This window comes from Mizuhopecten yessoensis, unplaced genomic scaffold (assembly GCF_002113885.1).
Source record: "Mizuhopecten yessoensis strain PY_sf001 unplaced genomic scaffold, ASM211388v2 scaffold4495, whole genome shotgun sequence".
In the NCBI taxonomy this organism is placed as follows: Eukaryota; Metazoa; Mollusca; class Bivalvia; order Pectinida; family Pectinidae; genus Mizuhopecten; species Mizuhopecten yessoensis.
In genome coordinates, this window is record NW_018405575.1 from 90,904 (window position 1) to 118,749 (window position 27,846).

Below are 27,846 nucleotides of genomic sequence, written 5' to 3' on the forward strand. Positions count from 1 at the left end.
AACCTTTCTTTAGTTTACCCATGTTCTACAGTAGCAAAGTTTATTAACATCGTTGAATAAATTTAACACTGCATCTGTCCGTGTGTTTGGGTGTGTGTATGTGTGTGTCTATCTCTCCTTCTTTCTCTCTCTTTCTTTCTCAATCTGTCTGTCTGTCTGTCTGTTTGTCTCTCCCTCTGTCTGTGTGTATTTCTGTCTGTCTGTGGGTAACTTAAGATTATTCTATGTTGAGGATTTCCTTTTATAAAACACGGTTTGTTACTTCAGGGCATATCTACTCATCTATTCATATTTACTCTTCTATCTTGTTAAACTTCATCTATTTTCAGTTTGATATGTAATAAATCAAAGAATTTGTAATGAAAATATTTACTATTAACGACAGATGTGTGTTTGTTTTCCCCAACCCACGCCGTAACATTGTAACATTCCAAATAGTCAACACAATAAATGATATACAATCTATATTTAATATTTAGTTATGATATTTGGCAAATTGGCATAGTAATGATAATCGAATTTTTGCGATTGACAGCTGTTTAATGTCACATATGTGTGTTTGTCAAGTACAACCAGCGAAATACCATCATATTATAACACTTAAAAAGTGAACTAGAAAGTGTCATCAACCGAAATATTATTTTCATCAATACAATCATCTATCTGTAACATTTCAGTTGATATGCTGAACATTGACTTAAATATGATATCCGTCCTTTAACTGTTCGTGTTAGCCGACGATGAGGCATTACACTGCTACATTACAAATAACCAAGCTAAACACACCTAAAAGTGTGAACCAAACCAATACTCTATATTCACGTGTGCTTTTGTGACGTCATCATCAATTTCATTGTAGTCAATACTTAATTTGCTGTTCAAAGAACTGTTCGAAATAAAGAAATTAAGCTTGACTACTCTATCAAAATGTAAATACAAATAATAAATAGTTTAGCAAATATTTTTACGGTCCTTTATTTTCATTCTTGATGTTTGTTCTATAGATGAATCTACCAACTGAAAGCAACTGCCAGTAGACTATAAATACACTATGAATACAACGATTTTCGTGCAGCCGGTCATTTCACACGCAATAACAAATCATACTACTACGCATAGTACCGTTTCTGAGAAGAATTATATCCCCTTCTCCGAGATATCGTAGTTGCGAGAAATCATTATAAACATTGCAAAAATCATGCATGGTGCATCATTGTACTATTATTATGATTTTCTTAATTTGAATAACATTGTCATATCAAATACTGACTCCGACTCGCAATCGGTTCCTCGTAGTCACGAACTTTCCAACACCAATCGTCCTGCTGGATAATCCCCGTGAAACCAATTGCACATTAAACCCAGAGGACTTTGTTAAGACACAGGGCACATTATCCATTAATTCATCATCATTTACATCTGCAGATTTGTTTTCGGCAAACAGCATATTCAACGGCTGTATATTTAACATCAAATGAGCTCTATGCTTAATGCCGACGAGTGACCTGGATAGTTACTATGGTGACCGATTATTTGAAATAGTGCGGACATAAACTTTTTAAAATATGTAATATGTAGTGATTAATGCAAAAAATAAACATAAAATAAAATCAACTTTTAAAGTGTTGGTTATTAGATTGCAGATATATACTTTTCGTTTCAACAAAATCAGCTGATCGGCGGAGGTTAACATTTGAAGTGTGTGTGTGTGTGTGTGTGTAGGCTGGAGTTATGGTTTTCTGCCCGATACTTTTATCAAAATTGATAAATTCACTAAAAGTACTAGTGTTGCAACTTTTTTATTGTAGTTCATCGTACGTAAATATAGTATTTAAATGGGGGGTTGGGNCTACATATCTTCTGAGGAGCGCTAATGCGCCCCACAGGACATAGTAGTAACTGGGTACAAGTGTTAAATTTAAAGTTTTTAACCCGATTATCTGTTTCTTGCATGATGGATAAAACAAGTTTTTTTTTTTTCCGGTGAAAATTGAAATACATATAAATTAATACAAAAAAAATCAGTTATTCATGATTCATTCCACTCTGGCATTTTACTTTAAAAAATGCAAGTTGGAAATGTACAAGGTGGCTAGCCAAGACAGGTATCTAACTTAATTTTGTGCAACACTTTATGGTTCAGATTACGTGCGTAGCAAAATAAACTGGTATGTAACATCTGTCCCTGATCAATCCTTAAGAAAATATAATAAAAAATGTTGAACAGGGAAAAAGCATGTTTTTATTTTATTTTATGGGCTGATAATATATATTTTTTTCAAGCTGTAGGAGGGGGTTCTCCTTGTAAGCATACACTCAGAAAAATGGTTTGCTAACGTACCCTGCCACTGACGTCGAAGTACCCAAATCGGGACAGTACTTAATTGGGGACACTTGAACAAAAGTCACAAGAAATCTGCATGCTGTGCAAAGAAGTATTTTTAAATTGAAAATATTGAATTACATATGCTAATATAGTCTACTAATAAAACATTATATGAACTTTATTTGCTGCCACAGTTTTAGTTTGTAAATAATGACGAAAATATAACGTTCTTAATTGATGCTCTATGCGACGTTAGGCCTGTTGATTTTCAATTTGTGTACATTTGTATGTGGATTTTTCACAATCCTATTATTTCACAATTAATTGTAGTTTGGAAAATGAATTCATTCAGAACGATCCTTGACTCTAAAACATTCCAATGATATGCCATGTTCTGTTAAATACTTTTTCATCTCCAAATATAAAACTGGGAGGGGTATCCCGATTTGGGTACATCTACACCTGTTTCGCGACTACGTAACCATGACTATATTACCGGTTCTATTTATAGAACCACGCCCCGGAAAGATTATGATCTCTATTTAAGGTAAGTGATACAAGATACAAGATACAAGATTCACAATATTGTCTACGGGTGTGAGTATATGAGTTGGGTTTATAGCTACGATTTGGTGTATGGTTTTGTGAAAAAGGATAATTCTTGTGTGACAGCGCCGTGTTTGTAGTGTTGGCCATTGTAGTTTGTGGATCATATCTGTTACGGAGCTAGTGTTGTGGTATCTGTTGTGTACGTAGCGTGCTGCTCTTCGGGTTGTTTTTTTTTTATTTGTTTTATATGTGGTGAGTTTTAAAAACCCAGGGACCTATTAGCATTGACTATGATGTTGTTAATAAGGGCGCAGCTCTTTAATGGTAACACATGCGTGCGTAAACAGAGTTGCTTCCCCTTTCTACACCTTGCCTTTATTTATTTTTCGTCCGGAAGTAGACGTCAAGTGGGGAAACCGGAAGTGTATCCTTGAACCAAAGACAATTGTGTTTAATCTTGATAAAGTGAAAACAATACCCATGTTTTATTACTTGTTTATTTAGATAGAAACTAATACACATTCTGTGTATATCACATATCACATAAATTTTGATACTAGCAGGCTTGAAACCTTGTTCACAGATTATCATAAGATACGTCACAATCACGCCACACTCCATCGGTTATTTCCGGAAGGATGAAAAATAACCGGAAAATATGTCTTTGTCGGTGCTTCATGACTTTTTAATTTCAGTTTTTGCCACAGGCACTAAAAGTAAAAACGCGGATGTTTTCTGAAAATCCTTTTTGTCATCATCTAGGTTCTGTTAATATTCTACCGGGAGATATTTTCAAAGAAAAACCGCATCAAACCAACAGGTCAACGTGTACATTTATTTTTCATCGTCTAAAATTTCATCAGCTTTTGATTTCCATTTGTTGAGGGTATGAACGAAATAATTAACATTTTTGAAAGTCCGGTTATAGTCCTAACATAAAATATCGTTATCTGCTAATATTGTATTGAATATGGCTACTTCATAATTTGATGCTAAATTGTTTCTAGGATATTTGAAAGAGTGGGCGAAGAATCAAATCTTTGTGCGAGCGGAACGAGTCGAAAAAAAATTGGACCTTTTTTTGGCTAAAAAACATAAAATAATTGTGAAATGCACTAATGTAACGGTTCCTGACTTGGAGCATGTATATTTTATAGTTAAAGTGTCAGGGTTTGACATTTTTTTATGCCGAATTCTCTCCATTAATTGTCTATGGTATATTAAAATGAATGGATGGATCTGAACAGCAGACCAATAACAAGAAATTCCGAATTCTAGGGTATAAGGAGTTACTTAACATTTCAATAGTCCTAGGCCAGGATTTTATGAACGGGAGGCGTAACTACGGTTGCCCTGGTAGAGGGTCCATGGGGAAGCTCAGAAGCTCCTGGATTTCAACAATTTAGCATCAAATTATGAAGTAGCCATATTCAATATTAGCAGATTACGATATTTTTATTTTTATTTTTGAAAAGGGGGTGGGGGGCGTACGCCCATTAATACGCCCTCACCTGGACCCGCCCCTGTCATTAGAGTTTATGTTTTATTCATAATTGTTATCCCTCGACTAGCCGACTTTAAATAAATTTTATCTTGCCTCATTCTGAAAGCAATATTATCTCATTCTAAATCAGTAAATACCAGAGATCAACAAAACCTTCGCTCTTTTAAGGCTTTGCCTTTTCATATTATGTTTGTCCCATCATAGGTTATTTTGTAATGTTAAGCCTGGTAACATTTAAGTATGTGTGGTTGTGGAGTTTGTAGTCATGGTGTATTTTGTTGCGTTTCGGTGCAATGTTGAGTATGTTGCATTTGTCAGGGTGGAATTTAATTAGCCAGTCTGGATCGGTACTATGGTATAAAATACGTGAATATTTCAATAAAAAGTGTCCCGATTTGGGTACTGTGACCGGCGTTAAACAGAGACTATTATACGATTGTTCAGTTCGAGACAGACATTTTGTTTTAGCTTGTTATCCTTATTCAGTTAGTTATATTTTCTGATCTCAAAAATAATCATCGTAACCATGTCGTTTCGAGCGAGACATGTGCTGCTTTTAATTAATTCACAACGTTTGTTGTCGCTATTTGTTGATTAATGGTTATCACAAATTAGACCGCTTGTGGCTATCTGTTGATTGAATTTGTCTGGCGCCGCATTTAGTACCCTAATTTAACCAAGATGGCGTCAAAAAGAGGATCGTGAGCCCGAACAATGCACTGGTTTCAACTAAACTGTATACCGGTAAGTATGAAGGAATGCTCGTGCTCTATCCCGTGTGCTCCTTCAAGTCAGCGGTGTTTTATGATGTGATTTTGTTTATCTACGTAAATATCCCCGCCCGAGTTGCATACTTCAAAGTGTTGGCTCCTGATGGTTGTGTCACCAGTTTTGACGAATACACACAAATCGCACCAACATACAAATTTAACTTTTATCTTAAAAGGTTATGTTACAATTAACTCATCATTGCTCAAGACTTTATGATTCGCCTCACCAGGCAACTTCCTTTCTTTTTCATGTTGTCAAGCCACTATGTTTTTTTTACTATTATGGTAATGTAACAGGAGAAAGAGATATTGAACAGCCAGACCAGGATTCGAAACCCGAGACACTACGAACTCTAGACGGGCGCTCTACCAATTAGCTACCTGATCGGCGACTTTCAACCAAGTCTATTTCGACTACAGTAAAAAATATAGTTGCTCTCTAAGACTGGTTGATGAGTAAACAACAGGAGTTCCTTACCAATGTCTGAAATACACACATCTAATACTGGTATGGGTCACAGCACACATGAACTTATATGCTGATTCTTTTGTCAAAACTGTTCTAACATCTTCTTTAATATATATATATATTTACATTCTGTATGCTTAGACCGATTGACAAAAATTACATTCATAAATGCATAACACAGGTGTTCATAGAATCTCAGCACGTGGGAACTGATAGTAACCTGATCACACTGCGTAGTAATACACTACAAAAACTACTCACTCGGAACGACCGACCTAGATGCTTAATTCTTACATCTTAAAATATTATTGAACTGTGCTTTGTGAAATATCCACGTATTCACGTGTCCTGTGCTACAAATAAACATTGAATATGGAACTACATTTTGTTGTGTTATTGTTGTTGACGGTTGCTAAGATCTCTCACGATAGTGTCACATTTCCCCGCGAAAAAACACTGTTCTCGCCACTGCGTTGCACCCGTGTATAAGCAGGAACAAACCCTGTTTATTTGTTTTATTCGTTGTTATATCGATCCACTGAAAGGATTCGTCAATGTAAATATAAGGAATGATATTTATTTTTTCAACATTTATGAGGTCATAACAACAATGGGTTTTTGGACATATTTTACATGAATCGCTAACGCGATTCATTCAATATGTCCATAAACCCATTGTTGTTATGACCTCATAAATGTTGAAAAAATAAAAATCATTCCTTAAATATGACCCCCTTCAATGGCTTTTGACCCTCAAAATGTAAAAAGCTTGCCATAGGACATATATAGAAGGTCAGAATACATGATTTATGCTTGACTTTACTCGCAACTTGATAGTCTGGCATAAACAGTTTGAAAGAAGTTTTTTGCTGTGTTTCACTTTCATTTAAATTTCACTTTCATTTAAAATGAATGTGATTATGAAGGCGACAGTTGAATGTTCAGATGGTGAGAATTCTGTTTATAACTATTTATAACTTGCACAACAATGCTCTTGTATTATGCAGGGTAAAGTATAGATATTGAATGTTTCTGAAGTAATTTTTCAATTTTCTCCTAATGTTTTGCTTTTCCATTGGGACAGGACTTTTGCAAAACTTTGTAAGAATCCATAAAGAAGATCCATATAGCTTGCAAATGTGTATTAGTCCCCTACTGGTGAAACCAGAGGGGGGGGGGGGGGGGGGGGCTATAGGCTTTGTCTATGTTCATCCGTCCGTCCGTCCATCAATTGTCCATCCGTTTCCTTTGTTAAAGTTTTGTAATGGCTTACCATTCGCTTAATAACAAGGTTAGGATGCTGATTATTTTCATAGAGGTTCTTTAGGCATCTAGTATCAATGTTGTTTAGTGACTGTAGAAAAATATTTTTTGTTTTTTTTTGAATTTTTCAAATGTTTTGACTTTTAAAATTATCTTGCCCAAAATCTGCAGGTTAAAGTTTGGGTTAAACTTTTGTAATGGTTCACCGTTCACTTAATAGTGTTAGGATGCTGGTTGTATGTACAGAGGTTCTTTAGGGTTCTAGCATTAATGTTGTTTAGTCTGTTGGGGGCGCCGGTATGGGGACATACATTGATTCATTAATACCCACTGCTTGTTTTTCATAGGCAAACAAATATTATAATTGCTATATTGCTATTGGCATTTTCATTTTAAGCTACAAATACTTTTAATGAGAGTCATGGTGAGATGCAATTCAGTAACATGTTTATACGAATTGTAGAAAAATTAGGAAAACAAACTAAGAATTTAATCCAGTGCTTGATGCAGTTTACTAGCTGCAGTCAACAACATCATCACTCGCTTATGTCCTCTGCAACCCCTGGAATATGTCATGACAAAATTGAAGGCTCAGTGTGCGCCACCTTGTGGATGACACAAGAACCAGATAGATTAATTTCCTTTACATGAAAATAATCCTGCAGCAGCAAAATGGTAAAATTGACCAGCTTTGAAATCGGGTGTCGCTCTATAATCATCAAAGGACAGGGATCACCTTAGTGGTTATTCAGTTCTCTTTTTATCATGAGACCAATCGAATAGTAGCTGTGTGTCTTCAGTTTTATCATGACATGTTCCTGAGGTGCAGACAGCGTGAATGAGTGTAACCCCTGGAGTATCATGGATGTAAATAAACCATTATAGATTTTCATTAAATAAACACTCTCACTGGTATCATTTATTGGAATTATATAGTTGTATAATGTTTATGTTTTGGGTTGGTCAAGAGGCACAGTCGATAGCACACTAGCCTTTCACCAAAATAGCTGGTGTTCGATTCCATAATCAAACACGAAAGGATATGGGCTCACATGCCCAACTATGTATGTTTTTGGGTGCTTTGGTTTCCTCCTGCATTACCATGTTTGCCAACAAGGGTGATTAGTATAAATTGGAAAAAAGTTGTTCATAATTGTTGTCAAATAATTTAGTTTAAAGTTTATAATCTTTATTGTTTTTTTTTGGTAGGTGACGGGCCATCATCACCGGATGTACTGTGGTTGTGAGATTTAGTGGACTGTGACGCCATCAAAACCCTGTATAACACAGTTCAGCAAATTAAAGAATAATGACTAGAGCTCTAAGGACACAGCTGATATGGTGGACCTGGATCTCAGAAAGTTGTTATAATGACAGATTATTCACAAACTGAAAGAAAAAGAACAGCACACCCGGTGGACGACATGTCAAACCGTGGCGATCAGACACCTGAATCTGGAGAGTCTGACCAAAGCTGTGTCAGTGATGTTGTGGAAGGCGAGAATGATTCTGATCCTGACAGTGTTAGTTCACTAGCAGATGAAGACCAGCTGGAATTAGAATTGGAAAAACATTCAGAATTTGACATTAACTCTCAATCTGCTGGACCGTTCAATTTCAACATTGGCTCAGACAAAAATCAGATTGATGATCAATTCAGTTTGTTAGAAGAATCAACAACATACAATAAAATAGGTAATAACATTGATGTTTTGATGAGTGAAGATGCTGCAATTTACTCAAAGCATTACTCGACGTTCGAAGGTAGACCCAAATCTGACTGTCAATCAGGCAGTGAGAGTCAAAGTGAGACTGGAAGTCTGTCTCACTTCCATGGCCAGTCAGATACCTCGGATTACTTAGAGGACGAATCTGACGAGGGATCAGAGGATGATATATTAGCTAGAGATAAAGATGAGACGGTAAATGACTCCAAGATTGTAAAGGAGCAGAACGGGAAGGCTGATGATGAAAGGGAAGTTGTCGATGGAAAGTTAAAGGAGAGAAAACAGGATCCAAGAGTAGAGGACAAGGAGGACGAGACGGTGCATGTAAATGAGAAAAGTAATGAGACAGAAGATGAAACAACAAACGAGAATACATCAGAATCTGACGACGTCTCTGGAACAGATGAAGAGGCCAAGACTACAGACATGTATATGGTGTTCAGAGGTAACATTTAAAAAGAACGATAAACTGCTACTGTAATAAACACAGATTGGTTATAATCTTTCAATTAAAGTATAAGGGATAATTAATTTTAAAATATCCCAGCCATAGGTGGCACTAGGGCTGCAACGATATATCGTATCCGGATATCTTCTTGTATATCATATCAATTTGTTTTGTTTGCCTTTATCACTATACACTAACAGTACTCAAATTATCAATTAATTTTTATCAAATGCTAAAACATGTACTTATAATTTTTTAAACCTTCAGTAAAGATGTGGTCCACTGTGCAGTCATTCCCAAATGTACTAGAAATTATACAAAAATATATTACGATAGTATTTACTATTGAAGTCTATGACAAACAGCTATAAAATCCTGCACTCAATCACTATGAAGTTGACCTTTTAAGCAAATATTTGTATCTTGATACTTATCTTATTGTGAGGTATGCATATTGTTGCAGCAATAGATGGCACCTCATTTTGCAGGTACCTTCAACTTGCTTCAAGATCAGGAGGATTGCACTTTGTCAGTCCATCCCATAATTCTATATTCTTGTTTGAGCCATAACTTTGACAGAGCTAGTTTTTTTCAATTTTATTGGTGGCACAATCAGAAAGGGAAGGTTTGTCATGCAGAGGTCAAAGTTAAAGCTAGATAGAGGTTAAAGATCACACTTGTTTTCGCCATGGCTTGTAAACGGCTCAATACATTTCTAGCTTACCTGGCACAAAGTGCCAAATATTCCAAAAATATCTTCCCTATAAGCATAGAATATTAATAGGACCACATCGATATTAAAGGATCCCCTAAAATAATGGAAAAGCTCTTGAATTGACATAGATTACTTGTTGACCTGACCTGTACTACTGTTTTAGAAATTAGATAATTCATTATTTGTAGCCATATAAAACATATCTAGTTTAGTCTATTAATAGCTTGTGGTTATATTTTAGATGTACAACAGCAGGACTCTGGAATTGTATCCCCATCATTGCTGATAGGAGGGCCTTCGACCGTAGCTCCGCCGTCACTGAAAGGAGGGCCTTCGACCGTAACTCCGCCGTCACTGATAGGAGGGCCTTCGACCGTAGCTCCGCCGTCACTGATAGGAGAGCCTTCGACCGTAATTCCGCCGTCACTGATAGGAGGGTCTTCGACCGTAACTCCACCATCACTGATAGGGGGAACTGCGGCTGTAACATCTTCATCGCTGATGGAGGGACCTTCAGATGTAACACTGTCATCGCTGATTGGAGGACCTTCGTCAGTAACACCGTCATCACTGATAGGAAGTCCTACGTCGGTAACACCATCGTCACTGATGGGGGGACCTTCGGCTGTAACATTGTCGTCGCTGATGGGAGAACCTCCAGCTGTTTCACCGTTGTCACTAATAGGAAAACCCCAGCCTCTACCAGATATTTACAATAATGGATGTGGTTCGGCTGATGAACATGTATTGGGACAGACACCTATGACAGTGGTTGATAGATACGAGAACAGCCTCAAGCCTGCGGAGGATTCTCAAGCGAGTGTCTTGTCTGCTATGGAGGACCGACAACATGGCTGTAACGAATGTGGCAAGTCTTTCCATACAAAAAAACAGCTGAAGCGTCACCTCCGTACACACACAGGGGAGAGGCCTTACAGCTGTGGCGTGTGTAGTAAAGGGTTCCTGGAGTCGGCGAAGCTGTGGCGACATCTAAAGACGCACACTAATTCTGGGGTCAAACATTTCAGGTGTGGGATTTGTGATAAAGGATTTACAGAGCTGAGGAGCCAGCAGCTGCACGAGAAGCTCCACACGGGGGAGACACCGTACAGCTGTGAGGTCTGTGGTAAAGGATTTATTCGTGCTGGACACCTTCAGCGACACTTCATGATCCACACTGGCGAGAAACCGTTCAAGTGTGAAGTCTGTGGCAAAGGTTTCAATGTGGCGGGAAACCTCCCACGACACATGCGCACACACGCTGCTGAGAAATTGTTCAAATGTGATGTGTGTGAGAAGGCATACAGCGACCAAGAGGATCTACAGCGACATGTAAAGGTGCACGAGGGGAAGAAGGCATATAACTGTGAGACCTGTGGTAAGGGGTTTAACAAGGCTAGGTATCTACAGTGTCATCTGAAAATACATCTTGACATTAAACCATACATATGTGATGTGTGTCAGAAATGTTTCAGCAAGGTGGATCATCTGGAGAGACATCTGACCACACACAACCCCAGTAAGAAGAGGCCTTACAAATGTGATGCATGTGGGAAAAGTTTCGGAAAAATTGACAGTCTTAAATCGCATCAGAGAACCCATGCAGAGGACAAACCATTCAAATGTGATATGTGTGGAAAGGGGTTTATATTCTCAGGAGATCTTCAGATACATACACGGACACACACAGGTGAGAAACCTTATAAATGTGAACTCTGTGGCAAGGATTTCAGTCAAGCTGGGACGCTAAAACGTCACGGACGCATACATACGGGCGAAAAACCGTACAAATGTGACATCTGTGAGAAAACGTTTGCTAAATCTGGAGATGTGGAACGACACATTAGAACTCACACCGGCGAGAAACCCTACACTTGTGACATTTGTGGTAAAAAGTTCAGTCAGGCAGGAACTCTCGGCAGACATCAGTGGATACACACTGGGGAAAAACCATACAAGTGCAATGTCTGCGACAAAGGGTTTATTAAGTCAGCAGACTTGGTCCGTCACATGACCACACACACCGGTCAGAAATCATTTAAGTGTAATGTGTGTGGAAGGGGTTTGAGTGATCAGGTTACGTTTACTGCCCATCTAAAGTTACATACAGGAAAGAAACCGCACAAATGTGAAATATGTGGTAAGGGGTTTAGAGAAGCTTGTACTTTACAGGTACATCTCCGCACCCACACTGGTGAGAAACCCTACAAGTGTGACGTGTGTGGCAAAGGGTTCAATCAGGCAGGTACCGTACAGCGACACATGGTCATACACACAGGGGAAAAACCCCACAAGTGTGAGTTCTGTGAACATGCATTCAGCAAAGTTTGGGACTTGCGACGGCATGAAAGGACTCACACGGGTGAAAAACCATACAAGTGTGAAATTTGTGGTAAGGGATTCAACCAAGCAGGCACATTACAGATCCACTCTCGAATACACACAGGGGAGAAGCCATACGAGTGTAAGATCTGTGAGAAAGGGTTCACTGAGGCTGGCCATCTGAGAACTCATATGCGGATCCACTCCGGTGTGAAGCCATATACCTGTGACATCTGTGGTAAGGGATTCATAGGATCCGGCAGTCTGAAAAAACACAGAAGGATACACACTGGAGAAAGACCCTGTAAGTGTGAGGTGTGTGGGAAAGGTTTCACTCAGACTGGAACTCTGCAGGCTCACGTCCGGACACACACAGGAGAGAAGCCTTATGTCTGTAAGGTGTGTGGGAAGGGGTTTACGGTCAGAGGGACGTTACGGCGACACAGATCTACGCATACCAAGGAACAGCTGGAATCCGCTGAGAAGTCTGACAAGGAAAGTGTTCATCAGGGGGATTTACAGTTGATATTTCTTGAAAAGGATACTTCACTTAAAAGTAAAACAGGGAAAATAACTCTATCACAAGAACCTGAAGACAAAAAAGATTCTCTAGAATCTGAGGAAGAGGAAGACACTTTGTCAAAGGATGCTAAATCAGGGGAGAACACTCCATCAGAAGATTAAGACTTATAGAAAGATTTGCCTAATTCTGAATATGAAATTATCAGTATTAAATCAGAACTTTAAACCATATACGTGTATATTTAATATAAGCATTATGACAAAACGGTACTGTATTATGGCAGCATTCAGACAGTTTTATAAACCAAATTTAGATGTTTACACTGTTACAGTTGTATGTACATGTAGGCCTTATCCAGATAGCTGTGTAGAACAGAGTGTCATTTAACATACATATATATATATATTAGGGTTGTCAACTGTTAGCTTGGTAATTGGTTACTTGGTTGGAAGACCACAAACTGGTTACAGAATTCAATAACGGAATAACTTGACCTTAAATTACTCCATAGGTAGCCCCTACCCTTTACCTGGGTTATAAACCTACCAACTTTTCACTAATGAATAGTTTGACACTAAGTAGGACTAGATAAACAATTCTTCTTCTTCAAGGTACAGTCCATACCACTTAAGTGTATTCTCGGACTTTGAGACCCCACACCCCATGATGTTAATGTTATTTTTTCATTTGACAGTAACTGGCAAATATTTTATACTTGTGTTGTAATGTTGTTATCCATTCTGTAAGTGGACCCTTGGGTCTGTTGAATTGGAAATAAATAAACTACATGCTGCCAGTGCAATCTAAAGCCTGGGCAACATTTTAAAGAGGGCCAGGGGCCAGAAGGCAAAGTCGTAATTTTTGAGATGTAGAACTGACTTTATCTGTGAAACGTGTGATACACAATGTCATATTTTAACAAATATTTGAGTCAGTGAATCCATAATTGAATTGTCAACCAATTTATGTTTCTCCACCAAAATGCTACTGTGTGTGAGTTTGAGTGAGTAACAATATTTTGTATCATGTTCTGCATTATTCTGACTAAAGTTGAAACATATTTAAACTGATAGGAGGCACAGTAGTCCAGTGGTAGGACGCCGGGCTCATGACCCAAGGGTTGAGGGTTCGAGTCATGTCACAGCACTGTTTTGTATCTTTTACTCCGCTTGTTCTAGTTCAGTCAGCTGTAAATGAGTACGTGGCTGGGCAGTGCTAAAATTGTAGAATGCTAGCTGTTAGCTCCAAAATGGCAGCACCGACTGTACGTTCCCTAGGGAGTTCAGAAAGAAATTGGCTGGTTGCAAAGGGTCTATAACAACGGCTTTGAGACTACCTGCAAACTAGGTTGTGATAAAGAGGTATATAGGAACCTCAAATTATGAATTATTATTATTACTTCATTGTTAATTTTAATATTTTAATATATTTTCAAACGCGCCACAAGAAGCTCACAGCTTTCAATCGGTGTCATCACTATATGAACTATATGAACTTGAGTAAGCTAACCTGCTGATCTGTATCAAGTACATATGGAACATAGTATTTGGTCAAATAAGCTATACATGTATTTTTTGTCGGTAATTGTTTAATCATCATGTAGACCGATTAGCAGATTACTCTGTTTGAAGATATTTTGAGTAACCAATTTCTAAATTTTGTCTTGTTTGACAACCCTAATATATAAAGTGTGATAGTGAATAGTGAATATTATTCTGAAAGAGAAATATGTGATGGGGATATATTCATTTGATGTCAGGTAATATGTTGCATCATATGTTGTTGGTATAGTTGTATCATATGATGTCCGGATCAAGGTGGCATCAGTTGATGTAACAGACAAAGGGGCATCGTTTGATATATCAGACAAAGAGGTATAATTTGACATGTCAGTCAAAGGGTTATCATATGATGTATCAGACAAAGAGGCATCATTTGGTGTATCAGACAAAGGGGCAACAGTTGATGTATGAGACAAAGGGGTATTGTTTGATGTATCATACAGAGGGACATCATTTGACATTTCAAACAAATGGGCATCAGTTGATATATAAGACAAAGGGGTATAATTTGACCTATCAGACAAAGGGGCTCCGTTTGACGTATCAGACAAAGGAAACGTTTGACGTATCAGACAAAGGAAACGTTTGACGTATCAGACAAAGGAAACGTTTGACTATCACACAAAGGAAACGTTTGACTATCACACAAAGGAAACGTTTGACTATTACACAAAGGAAACGTTTGATGTTTCAGACAAAGGGGCATCATTTGATGTATCGGACAAACGAACGTCATTTAATGTATCAGACAAAAATGGTTTCATTTGGTGTATCAGACAAAGGGGCATTGTTTGACGTAAGGGGCAAAGCTTTAAGCTTGATGAGTCCCTTACTTCATTAGCTCACCTGGTCCAAAGGACCAAGGTGAGCTTATGCCATACCGTGGCGTCCGTCATCCGTCATCCGTCGTCCGTCGTCCGTCCGTCAACAATTTCTTTAAACGACTTCTTCTTAACCACTGATTGGAATTTAACTTTATTTAACTGGAAGCATCCCTAGGTGGTGGGGATACAAAATTGTACAAATGGTGGGGCTGACCCCCCAGGGGGCTGAGGGGCGGGGCATAAAGGGGGCAATTTGGCTAAACTGCTTTAAGCGACTTCTTCTCTGGAACTAAGTGATGGATATCAACCATATTAGACTGGAAGCATCCCTAGGTTGTGGAGATTCAAAATTGTACAAATGGTTGGGCTGACAAAGAAACAAATGCAGTCATGATATTAGAATTGACCCCAGGGTTTGCCCCACCCTTGCAGACTTAACCCCTGGATCATAACTTTGAAACGGTTGAGATCCCCACCCCAAAACTATATATACAAATGCTGGGCAAAAAGAGACAAATGCAGTCATGATATTAGAATTGATCCTGGGGTCTGGCCACAACCATTGGGACCTAGTTTCTGAGTCACAGATTGGAAACACACACACAGTTACATCATGATGAAAGAGGAACTGGACTGGGTCGATCGCCAGCGACCAGTTAGCTCCATCGGTAAGAGCTTGGGTATATACAATAAACGTTTCTTTATCTGAAAGACCTCAGTTACATAAAAACAACTTATTTACATCAAACAACCAGAACTTGTACATATGTTACCACAAAATTTATATATAGTTTGTAAATTAAATAAACAGTGATTTCACTGGAGGATAGATTTCTGAAGAGTTAATCTTTTAGTCGACGAACAGTCCAGGGTAGTAGCATATTCTGTAAGACATGTCAATTTTCAAATATAATTTTAGTTAAATGTAACAAAAAAAAGTTCTGTCATACTGTATATGCTCTACTGTATGCTGGGAAGCTTTATCCTCAGTTTAATTTTCGGCGGGCGAATTTATTTTTACAGTAATCATTAGTAAACAACATAATGCATAGTAATTAAATGCAAAGGGCAAATTCTGCCCAAGGGTGAAAGTTTGACTGGGCGAAAAATTCCCGGTATACAGTAAGTCAATAGTAAAACTTGTTCGGGAAAAAGTTGTTTGGGTCGATCCCAGCACCTTGAGGTAAGAGTAATGACTGTTGAATATTATAAGGCATGATTTAAGTGTATGTTATATGATTATATCTGTCATTCAAAAATGGTTATCTTGGTGCACGTGAATTACTGCAAGACTTAAAATATTGCTTTATAATTTTGTACTAGAATTATCATTATGAATTCCTATTGCATGAAACACGTTAAAGGGAATTTTAGAATTAGTTTGACTCGTTATTGGAAAAAGGGTTTGTCTTGTAAAAGAAATCTGAATACGAGAACAAAGGTGTATGACATTATTGATAAAATTGTAGACTTATAGTCCCTTCTTATTAAATATTTATATTAACACGTCACTATATCTGCTGACGAATAGCAATTTGAAGTTAAGTCACTTAGATGCCTTCCTCCATACTCTATGGCTACGCTCACTTTCGCTCGCTACACCACTGGACATATGTCATAACAAAATTGAAGTGTGCACCCCTTTGTGGATGAGACGAGAAGACTGGTTTTGATACGAAGAATCTGTCGTTCGCATAACGGTAAAATAGACTGGTTTTTCAGTCAAGTGTCGCTCCTCTGAAATCTTCAAAAGACACGTATCAGCTTAGCGATTAATCAGGGTTTTGTTTTGTTTTACCCGAGACCAACCAAACAGCTCTCCTTGTGCCTTCAATTTTTCTATGACATATTCCAGGGGTGTAGAGGGCGAAGGTGAGTGTAACCGCTAGGGTATGGAGGAAGCTTAGATGTGGGATGTCTTTTGTATGCTATAGATTCCTTATACTCTCCGAGGGCCTACAGATCTCATTTTACTAGCTACTTGTGTACTACTTGGGATATTTTGTACCTTGCTAAGACATAGTTTAGGTAAACAGAATCGGTAAAAAATATAAAGCGGTGTTTGATATAATGACATTTTGTTTGTCCACTTATAAATATAAATATCTTTGTATTGCTCTTGATTATAGGTACTAGTATACACAAAATTTTCTTAAATAAATGTCTCGCAGAACTGTTTGTTATTAAGAAATAGTAAAAAGTAATTGCGGTCTCGATATAGAACTTTCCAGACTAGGCTTAGCGCAGGGTATTTACAAGTGTAATTATAAACTTTATTTATTTTACATTAATTATAATCCAAGTTATTTCAGCTTATATTAATCACTCTTGTTGGCTCGGATGTTTGCGCGCGGGGGTCTTAAAGGCAAGTGCGCTATCCACTGCGCCACCCGACCACCCTGGGTGTTTAAATTATGAATAATAAACAATACTATCATCCAACTCTGGCACCGGGTAAAGGGACTTTTATGAAAACAATAATGAATGCAAAAACGAAAGATTTTAAGTGTTAAGAGTAAAATTTAGTTATCTGATCTGATGTAGACAAATTATTGGTATTTGGGAAAAACAGTCAAGCTTGCTTTCAAGAGAGGCAACTGTGTAGTAGTCAATTGACGCGAATTTTGACGTCTAGAATATCTCAAAATTATTTATAAATAAATACATGAATTGACATGATTATCAGTATTATAGATGCCACTAATACACATAGAGATACAATGTAGTAATGCTATTATAAATTGACTCTCGATATCAATACTAATTTAAATTAAAAACGAAGAGTCCTTTTCCTAGTCACAAATAGTTATCTTCTTTAAAGTGCAATCCCTCAATTATATTATTGTTAAGTTAATGATGATTCCAATTATAAACTACAATCACATCGAGTAATATTAGCCATAATTGGTTAATTTCAGTTCACTTTGTTTGGCTTTCTACATTCAACATATGCAGTGTTTGGATATAAGCTTTTTTATTTCGTATTCTAATTAATTGTTTTACGTAAACAGGTGGCTACCGTAGCTGGTGGACTGTCAGTCCCGGAGGTTGGCCTTGACCTTGTACCTTGAAGTAGTTCGGTCACGATGTACCCAAAATTATTCTTGTTTCAGAATAAGTTATCTGTTGTAACAAAAATGTGTAAATCGTTATCCTTATTAAGAGTTTTATAAACATCATTCTCTTTAAGCTGTGTACTTTTATATGGTAGTAACTAGGAATCGTTTCTACACGCTACTTTATTATCATTAAACAACCAAAACGTAGTTTTAGATGGGTACTGACAACATACACTTTGATTGTTTACGCCAGAAATAAAAGTATTAGTAGACGTTTCAAAAGTTCTTTTGAATGTATTCAAGTTTTATTGATATTAATGATATAATTTTGATTGTATTTTGTTTTGTTAATGTTGCGAGAAAAATTACTATGGAGTAGAATGAAAGACATAAATAAAACTAGCAATATCAAAAATAATACGTGTGTTGTAGTTTATAATGGACGAGCCTGTTTGATGTCATAGTTGCCACCTATTCGATACTATTGAGGGTTTTTAAGTGAGAATCAGTCTTTTTGACATTTTATAATCCTGCTGTCATACTTCAGGAATTATAATTTTGATTATCCAGATGTGGACCCTCGAAATCAAAAAAATATTGTTACTCTGTTTTCTAGAAAAGTTTTCTTAAAGTCAAAATACACATAAATGTGTACAGTTTATATCGCTTTAGATATGTTTTTAAATAAAAAAAAATTATCAAACATCTAAAACGTTTTCTAGAACCAAAAGAAATTCGATTTGCAATTATTTGTGATTTTGCTAAGGTGTACGTTGTAGCCAGTAAGGTCTGTTGTAATGAGATAACACCTATATACAAATATCGTGATGATGTTTCCACCGGATTTCGTAACTGTGAATGACCCGTGACTCCCTTATGAGCAATGTCGTTATGTGGACGTTTATCTAACAATAAACAGCATAAGAAAAGCAACGCCATCATCTGAAAACCAGTCTTTCAGCTAGGTACTGATTAATCCAAAAAGATAACCCATGCCATGGTTACCTCACTCTAGACTATACTACTGAAAAAGATCAAGCATATCGCTTATTGCCGACAAAAATTAAGTGGACAACCATCACAAGCTTCTTCACCTACTATCGTCTTCACGACCTTTACAATAATAGTTTCTCATTTTCAACACTGTTTCAAAGTCTGTTTACATTGTAGTCGTGTCATAGATCGCTTGGCCCCATACGTACCACATACCTTCATTTAATGGGTAACACGATGTACAGGGATCTGAACTCTTGTGATTTACATGTTGTGTTTCATCTTGCTTTTTTTTTTTTATCGAGTCCTTCTGATAAAGCATGTACGCTTAGATGTGACATTAATTTACAATGTTACAATGTATAATTCTTAGCGCGGAACAACCAGGCGATTTAACACATCTTAAATCCTCAATGTTATTCATCAAATAGTAGAATAGAACAAACAAACAATATAATCTGATTACAAATACATTCAATGGCATAACATGGGATGAGATATGGGAACAGAGAACAAATAAAATAAATATTGAAAGAAAGAAAATGAATAAAAATAAAAAGAAATGAATAGGCAATAAATAAATAAAAAAAACAGCGAAAGTACTCAGGTGCTGGATGGCTATCCTCGTGAGCTTTAATTGGCTAAATAAACAAAAGAAAGAAAGAAAGAAATAAACAATAAACAATACAGCGAAAGTGCTCCGGAAATGGATGCCTTTAGGCTTTGCTTTGGATGGACTTTGCTGACAACGTTGGACACTTGGCGTAAACATTTGTAATGCTAATAATTTCTTATTACAAAATATGTTTTTTTATATTTATTACTTTTAATGGGGAATGGTATTTGAGATTTATTGTTCTGATGAGGGGTGCTTACTTTAAATCAATGTTATTTCATATACATTAATACAATTCGATCGAAGCTAAATTTGACTACTCATTCATAATGAGGTTTTGAATGGTAACAATAGAAATGCCATCCGTAAACAATAAATATAATTTTATGAATTGGATGAAACAGGGACAGCCAAGTAGATTATGTGTTAGCGAAAGGCATATTAGCGAGCTAAAGAACCCAAATCTATCACGTGTTAAAATTGGCTAAAATATACCATATTCCGACTGATACAGTATGTGCTACATGCATACTACTTTCACACTATACACATTTTACATTAATACCAATAGCACGAAAGAAAATACGTTGATACTAATGATGATTATATCTTTATTCGAATTATGAATATCCATATCATATCTTGTCTAACTGTTGGACTTACTTACTAATCCCACATATCAAATACTATATTTACGTTTGTGAATGAAAGCCGTTTTTGTTAATTTATTTATTTTTCTAAGTTAATAATGGAACATAAAACGACATCTGTTATTCTGTTTGTGTCACAAAACTAACAAGTGTACAGATCGTATATATATATGCCCTAACAGTCGACATCTGACCTCGCTCCTGATTGGTTGTTCCCTGGCTGCATATTAGATATCCTATTTTTAGCATATACACATCAGCCAAGTGACAACACTTTTCAATTAAAATCTAAAAAGAAACCTCACAACTGTTTAATATACGAATCAATCAATGAACATGACATAACAGACCAACGATACAGTCAACGATCAGTAATACAAATATTATCAAACTTAACTTTTGATACGAAACTTGCGCTTTCAGTGTTACGTAATCTTCACTAAGTAAAAGACACATCCGGCCAGAAGATGGAGATCGTTTTGTTTCTTAGCTAATCAGTCAGTATAATTATTATACATAGATATAGTAGGTGTGTTTGACCTCCGCTCAAAGATAACAATCGATTTTACGAGTTGAGGCTACGGTGGTCGTTAGATTCACGTGTATTTGACTGCTTCGGGAGGTTAAAACTTCAACATGTTCTGTGTGTTGACCAGGAAATGAACGGAGAAACATATGTTTGGGGTTTTTCACCAACATGGCTTTATGAGACTGTCTGTGAAGCATTACTTTTGTTATATAATGCTATGACTCCTGTAGTGCTGGTAAGTAATATATTAACAAAATCATACATATAATAGACTTGCTCAAGTCCGCTGGTTATAATTAAATTGTTTATCAATGTGTTATAATAATAATAATAATAATAATAATAATAGACTTTATTTAAATTCGATAACACATTGAGTCAATGACTCGTCTCAGATGTGGTCGACATAAAATGTACAATATTTACAACATGGATATGACATACACATACATACATAAGAAATTAAGTAACATATCACAGGTAATAAAACATTGTATTATCTTTAAAACAAAAAACAAAAAAACAACAACACACTCCTGCATCGTGTATCCAATAACAAAACTACGTAATACATATCACAGATATATTGGTATGTAATATCACACAGGCTTACAATAAAATATGTCACACGTGTATTGGAAAATAAAAAAGTTGGCTAAATACCATGCAATGCATAAATTCTCATGCTGCATTTTAGAAGATTTAAGACACGCATAATGCGTCTAATATACATACATGTCATGGTGACAAAGGGTAAAAAATTACAGAATATACGCTAATGTAGCGTGAGTTAATACCAAAGTGTTGATTAGGGCATTAGGAATAGTAATTAAGATAAATTCTAAAACTTCATTTAGATACACATGTGTCATATTCCAGGTACTACAGCAGATAGATATTTCAGGAGGGAAAGGGGGTGCAGATTTTTAATTTTCTTTACACTTGTCTTTATAGATTACATTGAGATGTATTTTGCACTCGAACTTAAAACTGTTTAGTGATTGACATTTAGAGACAGTGGTTGAGAACAGTTTCTGTGCGGCATTGTGGTTTATCAATGTGGTAGCAGAATTTGAATGTAAACATTTTTTTTTTACCACGATGATACATCCGTTATATTATAGCAGTAATCTATGACTGTTCAGAGTTTGTATACACCTCATAATATGTTCCCCAGTATTTGAAAATCAAAACAATTTTACTTTTGATGCATATTTTATTTCTCAAAGTTTACATTATACACTGTTGGAAATTTCCTAGCAATTGTTTTATATTTAAACAATACAACTATATATATCATATACAATCAGAGACGTATTATACGTCTCTGATACAATATATGATCCATTACGCTGTTTATGTCTTCTGGGAGCATTTAATTCGTTTTTAAATATAAGACAGAAGTAAATAGAGTGAGGGCATCAAGTAAATATAGTGAGGGCATTTAGAGTAGGCAAACACAACTGTACTAGATAGATACGTATGATGAGGATGGTGTATTTAGAGGCAGTTTCTTTCTTCACATGCACCCCACGCTGATATATTTCTTTCTGTCATATATTTTCATTAAAAACGGATCACTGTGTGTCACATTTGGCCAATGCTTTCTTTGTTCCCTTATCTGAGGGGGGGGGGGGGGGGGGGAACACTTGTATTCAACAGCACCAATAGTAGCTATTTAGCTTGGTAGGTATTCTTCTGATTATCTGAGGCTTACTATTTCAAAGTGAACAGTATCGAATGACGTCGATAAAACATTAGACGCGTACCCTTCCAGAACACCAGGGCCCGGGATCATGAAACGGACTTAAGTCTAATTCTGGACTTCACTCCAAAGCTTTTTGACTTAAGTTTAAAAACAGACTTAGCTTGGGGATCATGAAAAAAACCTTAAGTCTTAAGTCTAAATTTATGTCTTACTGATCTTATTTGTGTTGCACTTTTTTCAAGGGTATCACTATCTATAGTTTGGTATGGAGCATTCGTAGACGATGGAGATAAATTACTGATTAAATGAAGAGTTTGGTTACCTTCGGTACAGAGGGATGAGCCAAAACAGGGGAAAAGGGAGCACAATTTCTTTTTTTACTTCTCCAGTTCAATCTGCAATTATTATTCCAATTTTGTACCCATTTGTTATATAAGCATGACAAGTTATTATTTTGGGGTTTCCTAGCCTACATGTCTCAGTTGATTGAGTATTCAAGGACGTGATCCAAACATCATGATCCCCGTGATAATTGTCTACTTCTCACCAACAAAGTTATGAAACAAGGTTTCCAAAGATGCAGAACGATGAAAAATATAAACATATTGTATGGTCGTCCTTCTGACCTTATTTGGAGATATACTATTTCTTTGTGATGTAACGGTCAATGTTTAGTATTGTGCTTAAAAGTGTGCCTTGTTGTTTCGTTAATTTGCCATTGACTCAATCCTTGCAATGAGGACGTGACATTTCTTGGATTCCACCTAGATTGACATGGCGATTGTCGACGCATAAGACGATTTCTCTCCCCGAATACCTGGTCTAATTCTTGTTGTACGTTTACAAGGGTCTCCATACAATACTCCGTGCTCACTTGTTGATTGTTTTTACGTGTTTTACTTCTCGGACTGATTTAAAGAAATATGTTTTCGTAGCATCCTTTCTACTATCTATTACTCTCGCACATCACATCTCCAGCACACACGCAGGCATACACACATATGGAGATATTAGCCAGGTGGCATAGGACTAGTAGTTGGCGCCTGATAAGGCAGCTCCTGCGAATTCCTCAAAATTGTACTGATTAATGTCTATGCTAATTGGATTAATTGTAAATCTATGTACTGTAAAGCGCTTTAGAGTAGCTTATGTTAGCTAGATAGGGCGCTGAATCAAACGCTGTATATCATTATTATTAATCACTTTAAAATGCCTTTTATTTGGCAGTGATATTTGCTTTACTTTCTCAACTTCTACAAGGCCAATGTCAAGTAAACATAATAGGGTTACAGTGTATCATTCTTGTAGTCCATTGAGTTTATAAACACAATTTGCGACGGCCACCATAAGCTCAATTTAATGGGGAATGTCAAATTTCTTATCGAGTTCTGTTCATATATCAAAGGAAAATGTGAACTACAGAGGTTCTGGTACAGAGAAATACAAAAATAGTGTCGTTTGCTTAACCGTTTCTAAGTAGGAACCGAATAACTGATCTCAGTTTACTACAACGGTCAGAACCACGTTGACATTTTCTCCAATGACGTTCAATTTTATTTGCCATGTTTTAATCGAGAGTTACTTCAAAAAACGTCATTATCCTTAAACGAATATTTCATGTAAACCGTATCACAAAACAGGGAAAAGAGCTACAACCACAATCTCCATGACTGATAGATCACCAGCTGAGCCAAATACACATGCAATATTATTCTAATGTTAATATCTCTCCGTGGTTGAGTTTTTAGTTTTACTTCACGAAATTTGTCTGCGGTTGATGTATTATGGTATCTGTCTGCGGTTGATGTTATTCACAGGGACCTGCTGGTTTGTTACAGCTATATGTGTACCTATGCTAAGGTATTCAGAGTAATTATACATGTTTTAGGGATATATATTGACTTTCGGAAGAAGAAAAAAACACCAACACTACATGTCTCGGCTGACGTCAACCTCATTAATATACAAAAAAAGTGGCACGATCACTGCGAAAAACGTTGCAACTCTGAAATGGTGTGTGTCTCTACAGTGGAACTAAGTATTTTCCCGTAGATCAATTAGACATGTTGTTTTTGATGCAAGACAGTTAGGTGGGGTCGACATTTCGACATCGAGAGCTTTCCGCCCTTCTCGTATATATGATCATTAGGGGTGTCATTTCCCCCCAACGTTGATCTAAACCCCTACTTTTCTCTCGTGATGAAATCTTCCTGCTGTTGGCGTTTTAGTTTTACTTTGTTGATTCTACCTGGCCCGTGTTACACTTCCATGTTATACGATTTTCAAGTATTTCGTGTTTATCGAGTGCTTTGATCAGGTTCGCTTCTGCAGACATTGATAAACATTAATTCATTATATTTTAACTTGCAGACATTATTCGTCTTCAAAGAAGATGGCCACTGCAGATCCAATGACGCAAGTGAACGAAATTCTAAAGTGTGTAATATGTTGGGAAAGCTTCACAGATCCCAGACAGCTACACTGCGGACATGTGTTCTGTTTCGAATGTATCAACACACACTTCAAGACATATGGTAAAAACTGTGCGCCGTGTCCAGTTTGTAGACAACTGTATTGGCCTAAAGACCGCGACGCAAACAATCTACCAAAGTCGACGTTACCCCTTCGACAACTGTTGGCTATACAGCATACCACAAATCGATCCTGTGAAACGTCTGGCTGTAATCAAAACAAGACACCATATCTGTGTTTGACATGTCGACAGTGGCTGTGTGATGCCTGTAAGTCGCAAACGTGTATTGTCGACAATGACGGCAATATTGCGCACAACGCTTTTTTAAGATCGGACATCGACCCCGGATTATTTGATATCGTGAAGAGAAGTCGTCATAAACAATGCTATATGCATCACTCCCATGAAGTAGAATGGTACTGTCTACAATGTAGGATGTTGTTATGTAAACTGTGTCAAACAAACAGCCACCTACACCATACGCTGATAGACATAGTAACACAGTCACGTGATACCCGTGAAAACTTGGAACAGACGGCGGCATTACTACAGAAAAAACAGCAGCAACATAGACATGATCTTGAAATGTACGAGGAACTCCAAATCGTTGTCAAGGTGGAACTATTTAATGCCAGTGATTGTCAGAAAGTAATGGCAATGTGTTCACGTGACATCGATAACTGTGACAAAATCATTCAGCTGATCACCCAACTGTTGAAGTTTGGCTCGGATGTGGTCATCATTGACACGTATCGCAACCTGGAAGAAAGGATAGAGACGGAACTGGGACAATGTCATTCACTTGGACCGCTGTTGACTGAACTGAACAGCAGGACGGCTGACAATAACCACACGACGGCGACTTGGGTTGATGCTTGTCGCGGTGATAAACGGAAACATCTTATTTCTGACTCTGGTGTGGACGATCTCTCTGTGAGTGAAGGAAGCCTAGAGGAAGGAGTTCCTCCTGAAGATAACTCTTGTGAGATATTCAATTGTGTCAGCAGCACACAAACTAAACTTCTGTGTTTATCGTGTATGAAATGGATTTGTGAAGTATGCTCAAGAAGATGTTGTCTTAAAAATGATTCCGATTCCAAACACGATGTGCTCCCTGTGGCTGATGTTGACAGACACCTATATGACGTCATAATGAGAAATAGAAACTATTCTTGCAAATCACATCCGACCAACGATGTCAGACTTTTTTGCACAAAGTGCAATATTCCATTGTGCACAACATGCCGCGTCAACGGTCATCTGGACCATCCGACGATAAAAATCTCTGACAGATCTCAGGTCTGTTGTAGAAAATTAAAAGTGTACGAAGGAAAACTACAAAAACAAGTCCAAGATTATAAAACAACCAGACACAAATTTCTTGAAATGCAAAATTCACCATGCGCAGAAGCACTTAATCCATCGTATTGTGAAAATATCTCCAGCAGGTGTGAATCGGGGATAGACGCATGTGAGGATTTTGTCAAACGCATCACATTTCTACTTCATTATGGTAGCCCCTCTGTCATCGTAGATGGATTTTTGGAACTAAAATATCACATAGAAAAAGAACTGAGGGTATGTCCGTCTGATTTCGCTACACCTCTTCGCCAGCTGGTGTGTTTTATCAGTGCTACATTGGATCAGGCGAACAGCTGTGTTGATGATGTAGCGACATCTGATGATGAAGCAGATATTGAAAGCACAAGCGAAGAAGTTGTACAGGGAATAACTGGCAATGGTCCGGAGAGTAACACAACGAATACCCCAGTGGTCAATGGTCCTGAGAGTAACACAACGAATACCCCAGTGGTCAATGGTCCGGAGAGTAACACAACGGATACCCCAATGGTCAATGGACTGGAGAGTAACACAACGGATACCCCAGTAGTAAATGGTCCGGGGAGTAACACATCGGATACTCCAGTAGTCAATGGTTCCGTGAGTAGCGCCTCAAATAACCCAGTGGTCAATCGTCGGCAGAATAACGCCTCAGTTCGGCGACGTGTTACATCATCTGTGTGTAATGCTGCTAGTGAAATGCCAAATAATCCAAATTCCACTGAGGAGAGTAACGCTTGGGCACACGTCAGCTATGTCATGTGGATATGGGAACAAATAAAAGTGATGTGTCGGTATTTGTCACGATTTCTCTCGGATTCATAGACAAGGATATCACGAGAAGAACCAGTGAAACAAAAAACTTTCATTCCAAAAGAAATTTCGACAACTATCTGTCTACAATTTAGTCGCGCAAGCAGCTAAGTAAAGAAGACAAAGACCACCGTTTTCTGTTCTAAGTTTGACACCTGGAACTGATGAAACACCTGTATGAGATCTAATCTTGTATGTTCTTAGTTTGACACCTGGAACTTATGAAATACCTGTATGAAATACCTGTATGAGATCTAACGTTTTCTGTTCTAAGTTTGACACCTGAAACTGATTAAACACCTGTATGAGATCTAACGTTTTCTGTTCAAAGTTTGACACCTAGAACTTATGAAATACCTGTATAAGATCTAACGTTGTCTGTTCTTAGTTTGACACCTGGAACTTATGAAATACCTGTATAAGATCTAACGTTTTCTGTTCCAAGTTTGACACCTGGAACTTATGAAATACCTGTATGAGATCTAACGTTGTCTGTTCTTAGTTTGACACCTGGAACTTATGAAATACCTGTATAAGATCTAACGTTTTCTGTTCCAAGTTTGACACCTGGAACTTATGAAATACCTGTATGAGATCTAACGTTGTCTGTTCTTAGTTTGACACCTGGAACTTATGAAATACCTGTATAAGATCTAACGTTT

General features: G+C 37.2%; 2 protein-coding genes and 1 long non-coding RNA gene across 7 annotated transcripts in view; 2 read left to right on the top strand and 1 right to left on the bottom strand.

Annotated features, from left to right (window-relative positions):
- Window positions 1-5,036: 5,036 nt before the first annotated feature.
- On the top strand, window positions 5,037-15,080 carry LOC110449106 (zinc finger protein 728-like). The gene is made up of 3 exons (XM_021495736.1): window positions 5,037-5,123; window positions 8,091-9,053; window positions 10,013-15,080. Exons 2-3 carry the CDS (start codon window positions 8,252-8,254, stop codon window positions 12,775-12,777), a joined length of 3,567 nt encoding a protein of 1,188 aa, XP_021351411.1. The 5' UTR covers window positions 5,037-5,123; window positions 8,091-8,251; the 3' UTR covers window positions 12,778-15,080.
- Window positions 15,081-20,771: 5,691 nt separating this feature from the next.
- Window positions 20,772-27,215, top strand: LOC110449107. Its single transcript, XM_021495737.1, has 2 exons — window positions 20,772-21,084; window positions 24,928-27,215. The coding sequence occupies exon 2, from the start codon at window positions 24,950-24,952 to the stop codon at window positions 27,194-27,196; it is 2,247 nt and encodes a 748-aa protein (XP_021351412.1). The 5' UTR covers window positions 20,772-21,084; window positions 24,928-24,949; the 3' UTR covers window positions 27,197-27,215.
- A 100-nt stretch (window positions 27,216-27,315) lies between these two features.
- LOC110449108 overlaps window positions 27,316-27,846 on the bottom strand; it is a 6,322-nt gene continuing 5,791 nt past the window's right edge. For 3 of the 5 annotated variants that reach the window (XR_002462822.1, XR_002462823.1, XR_002462819.1), the window contains exons 2-3: window positions 27,428-27,826; window positions 27,316-27,357 (exon numbers count right to left, since the gene is read on the bottom strand). This is a non-coding gene — a long non-coding RNA (uncharacterized LOC110449108). The remainder of the gene's footprint in view (window positions 27,358-27,427; window positions 27,827-27,846) is intronic. The other 2 variants (XR_002462821.1, XR_002462820.1) reach the window with 2 other exon arrangements.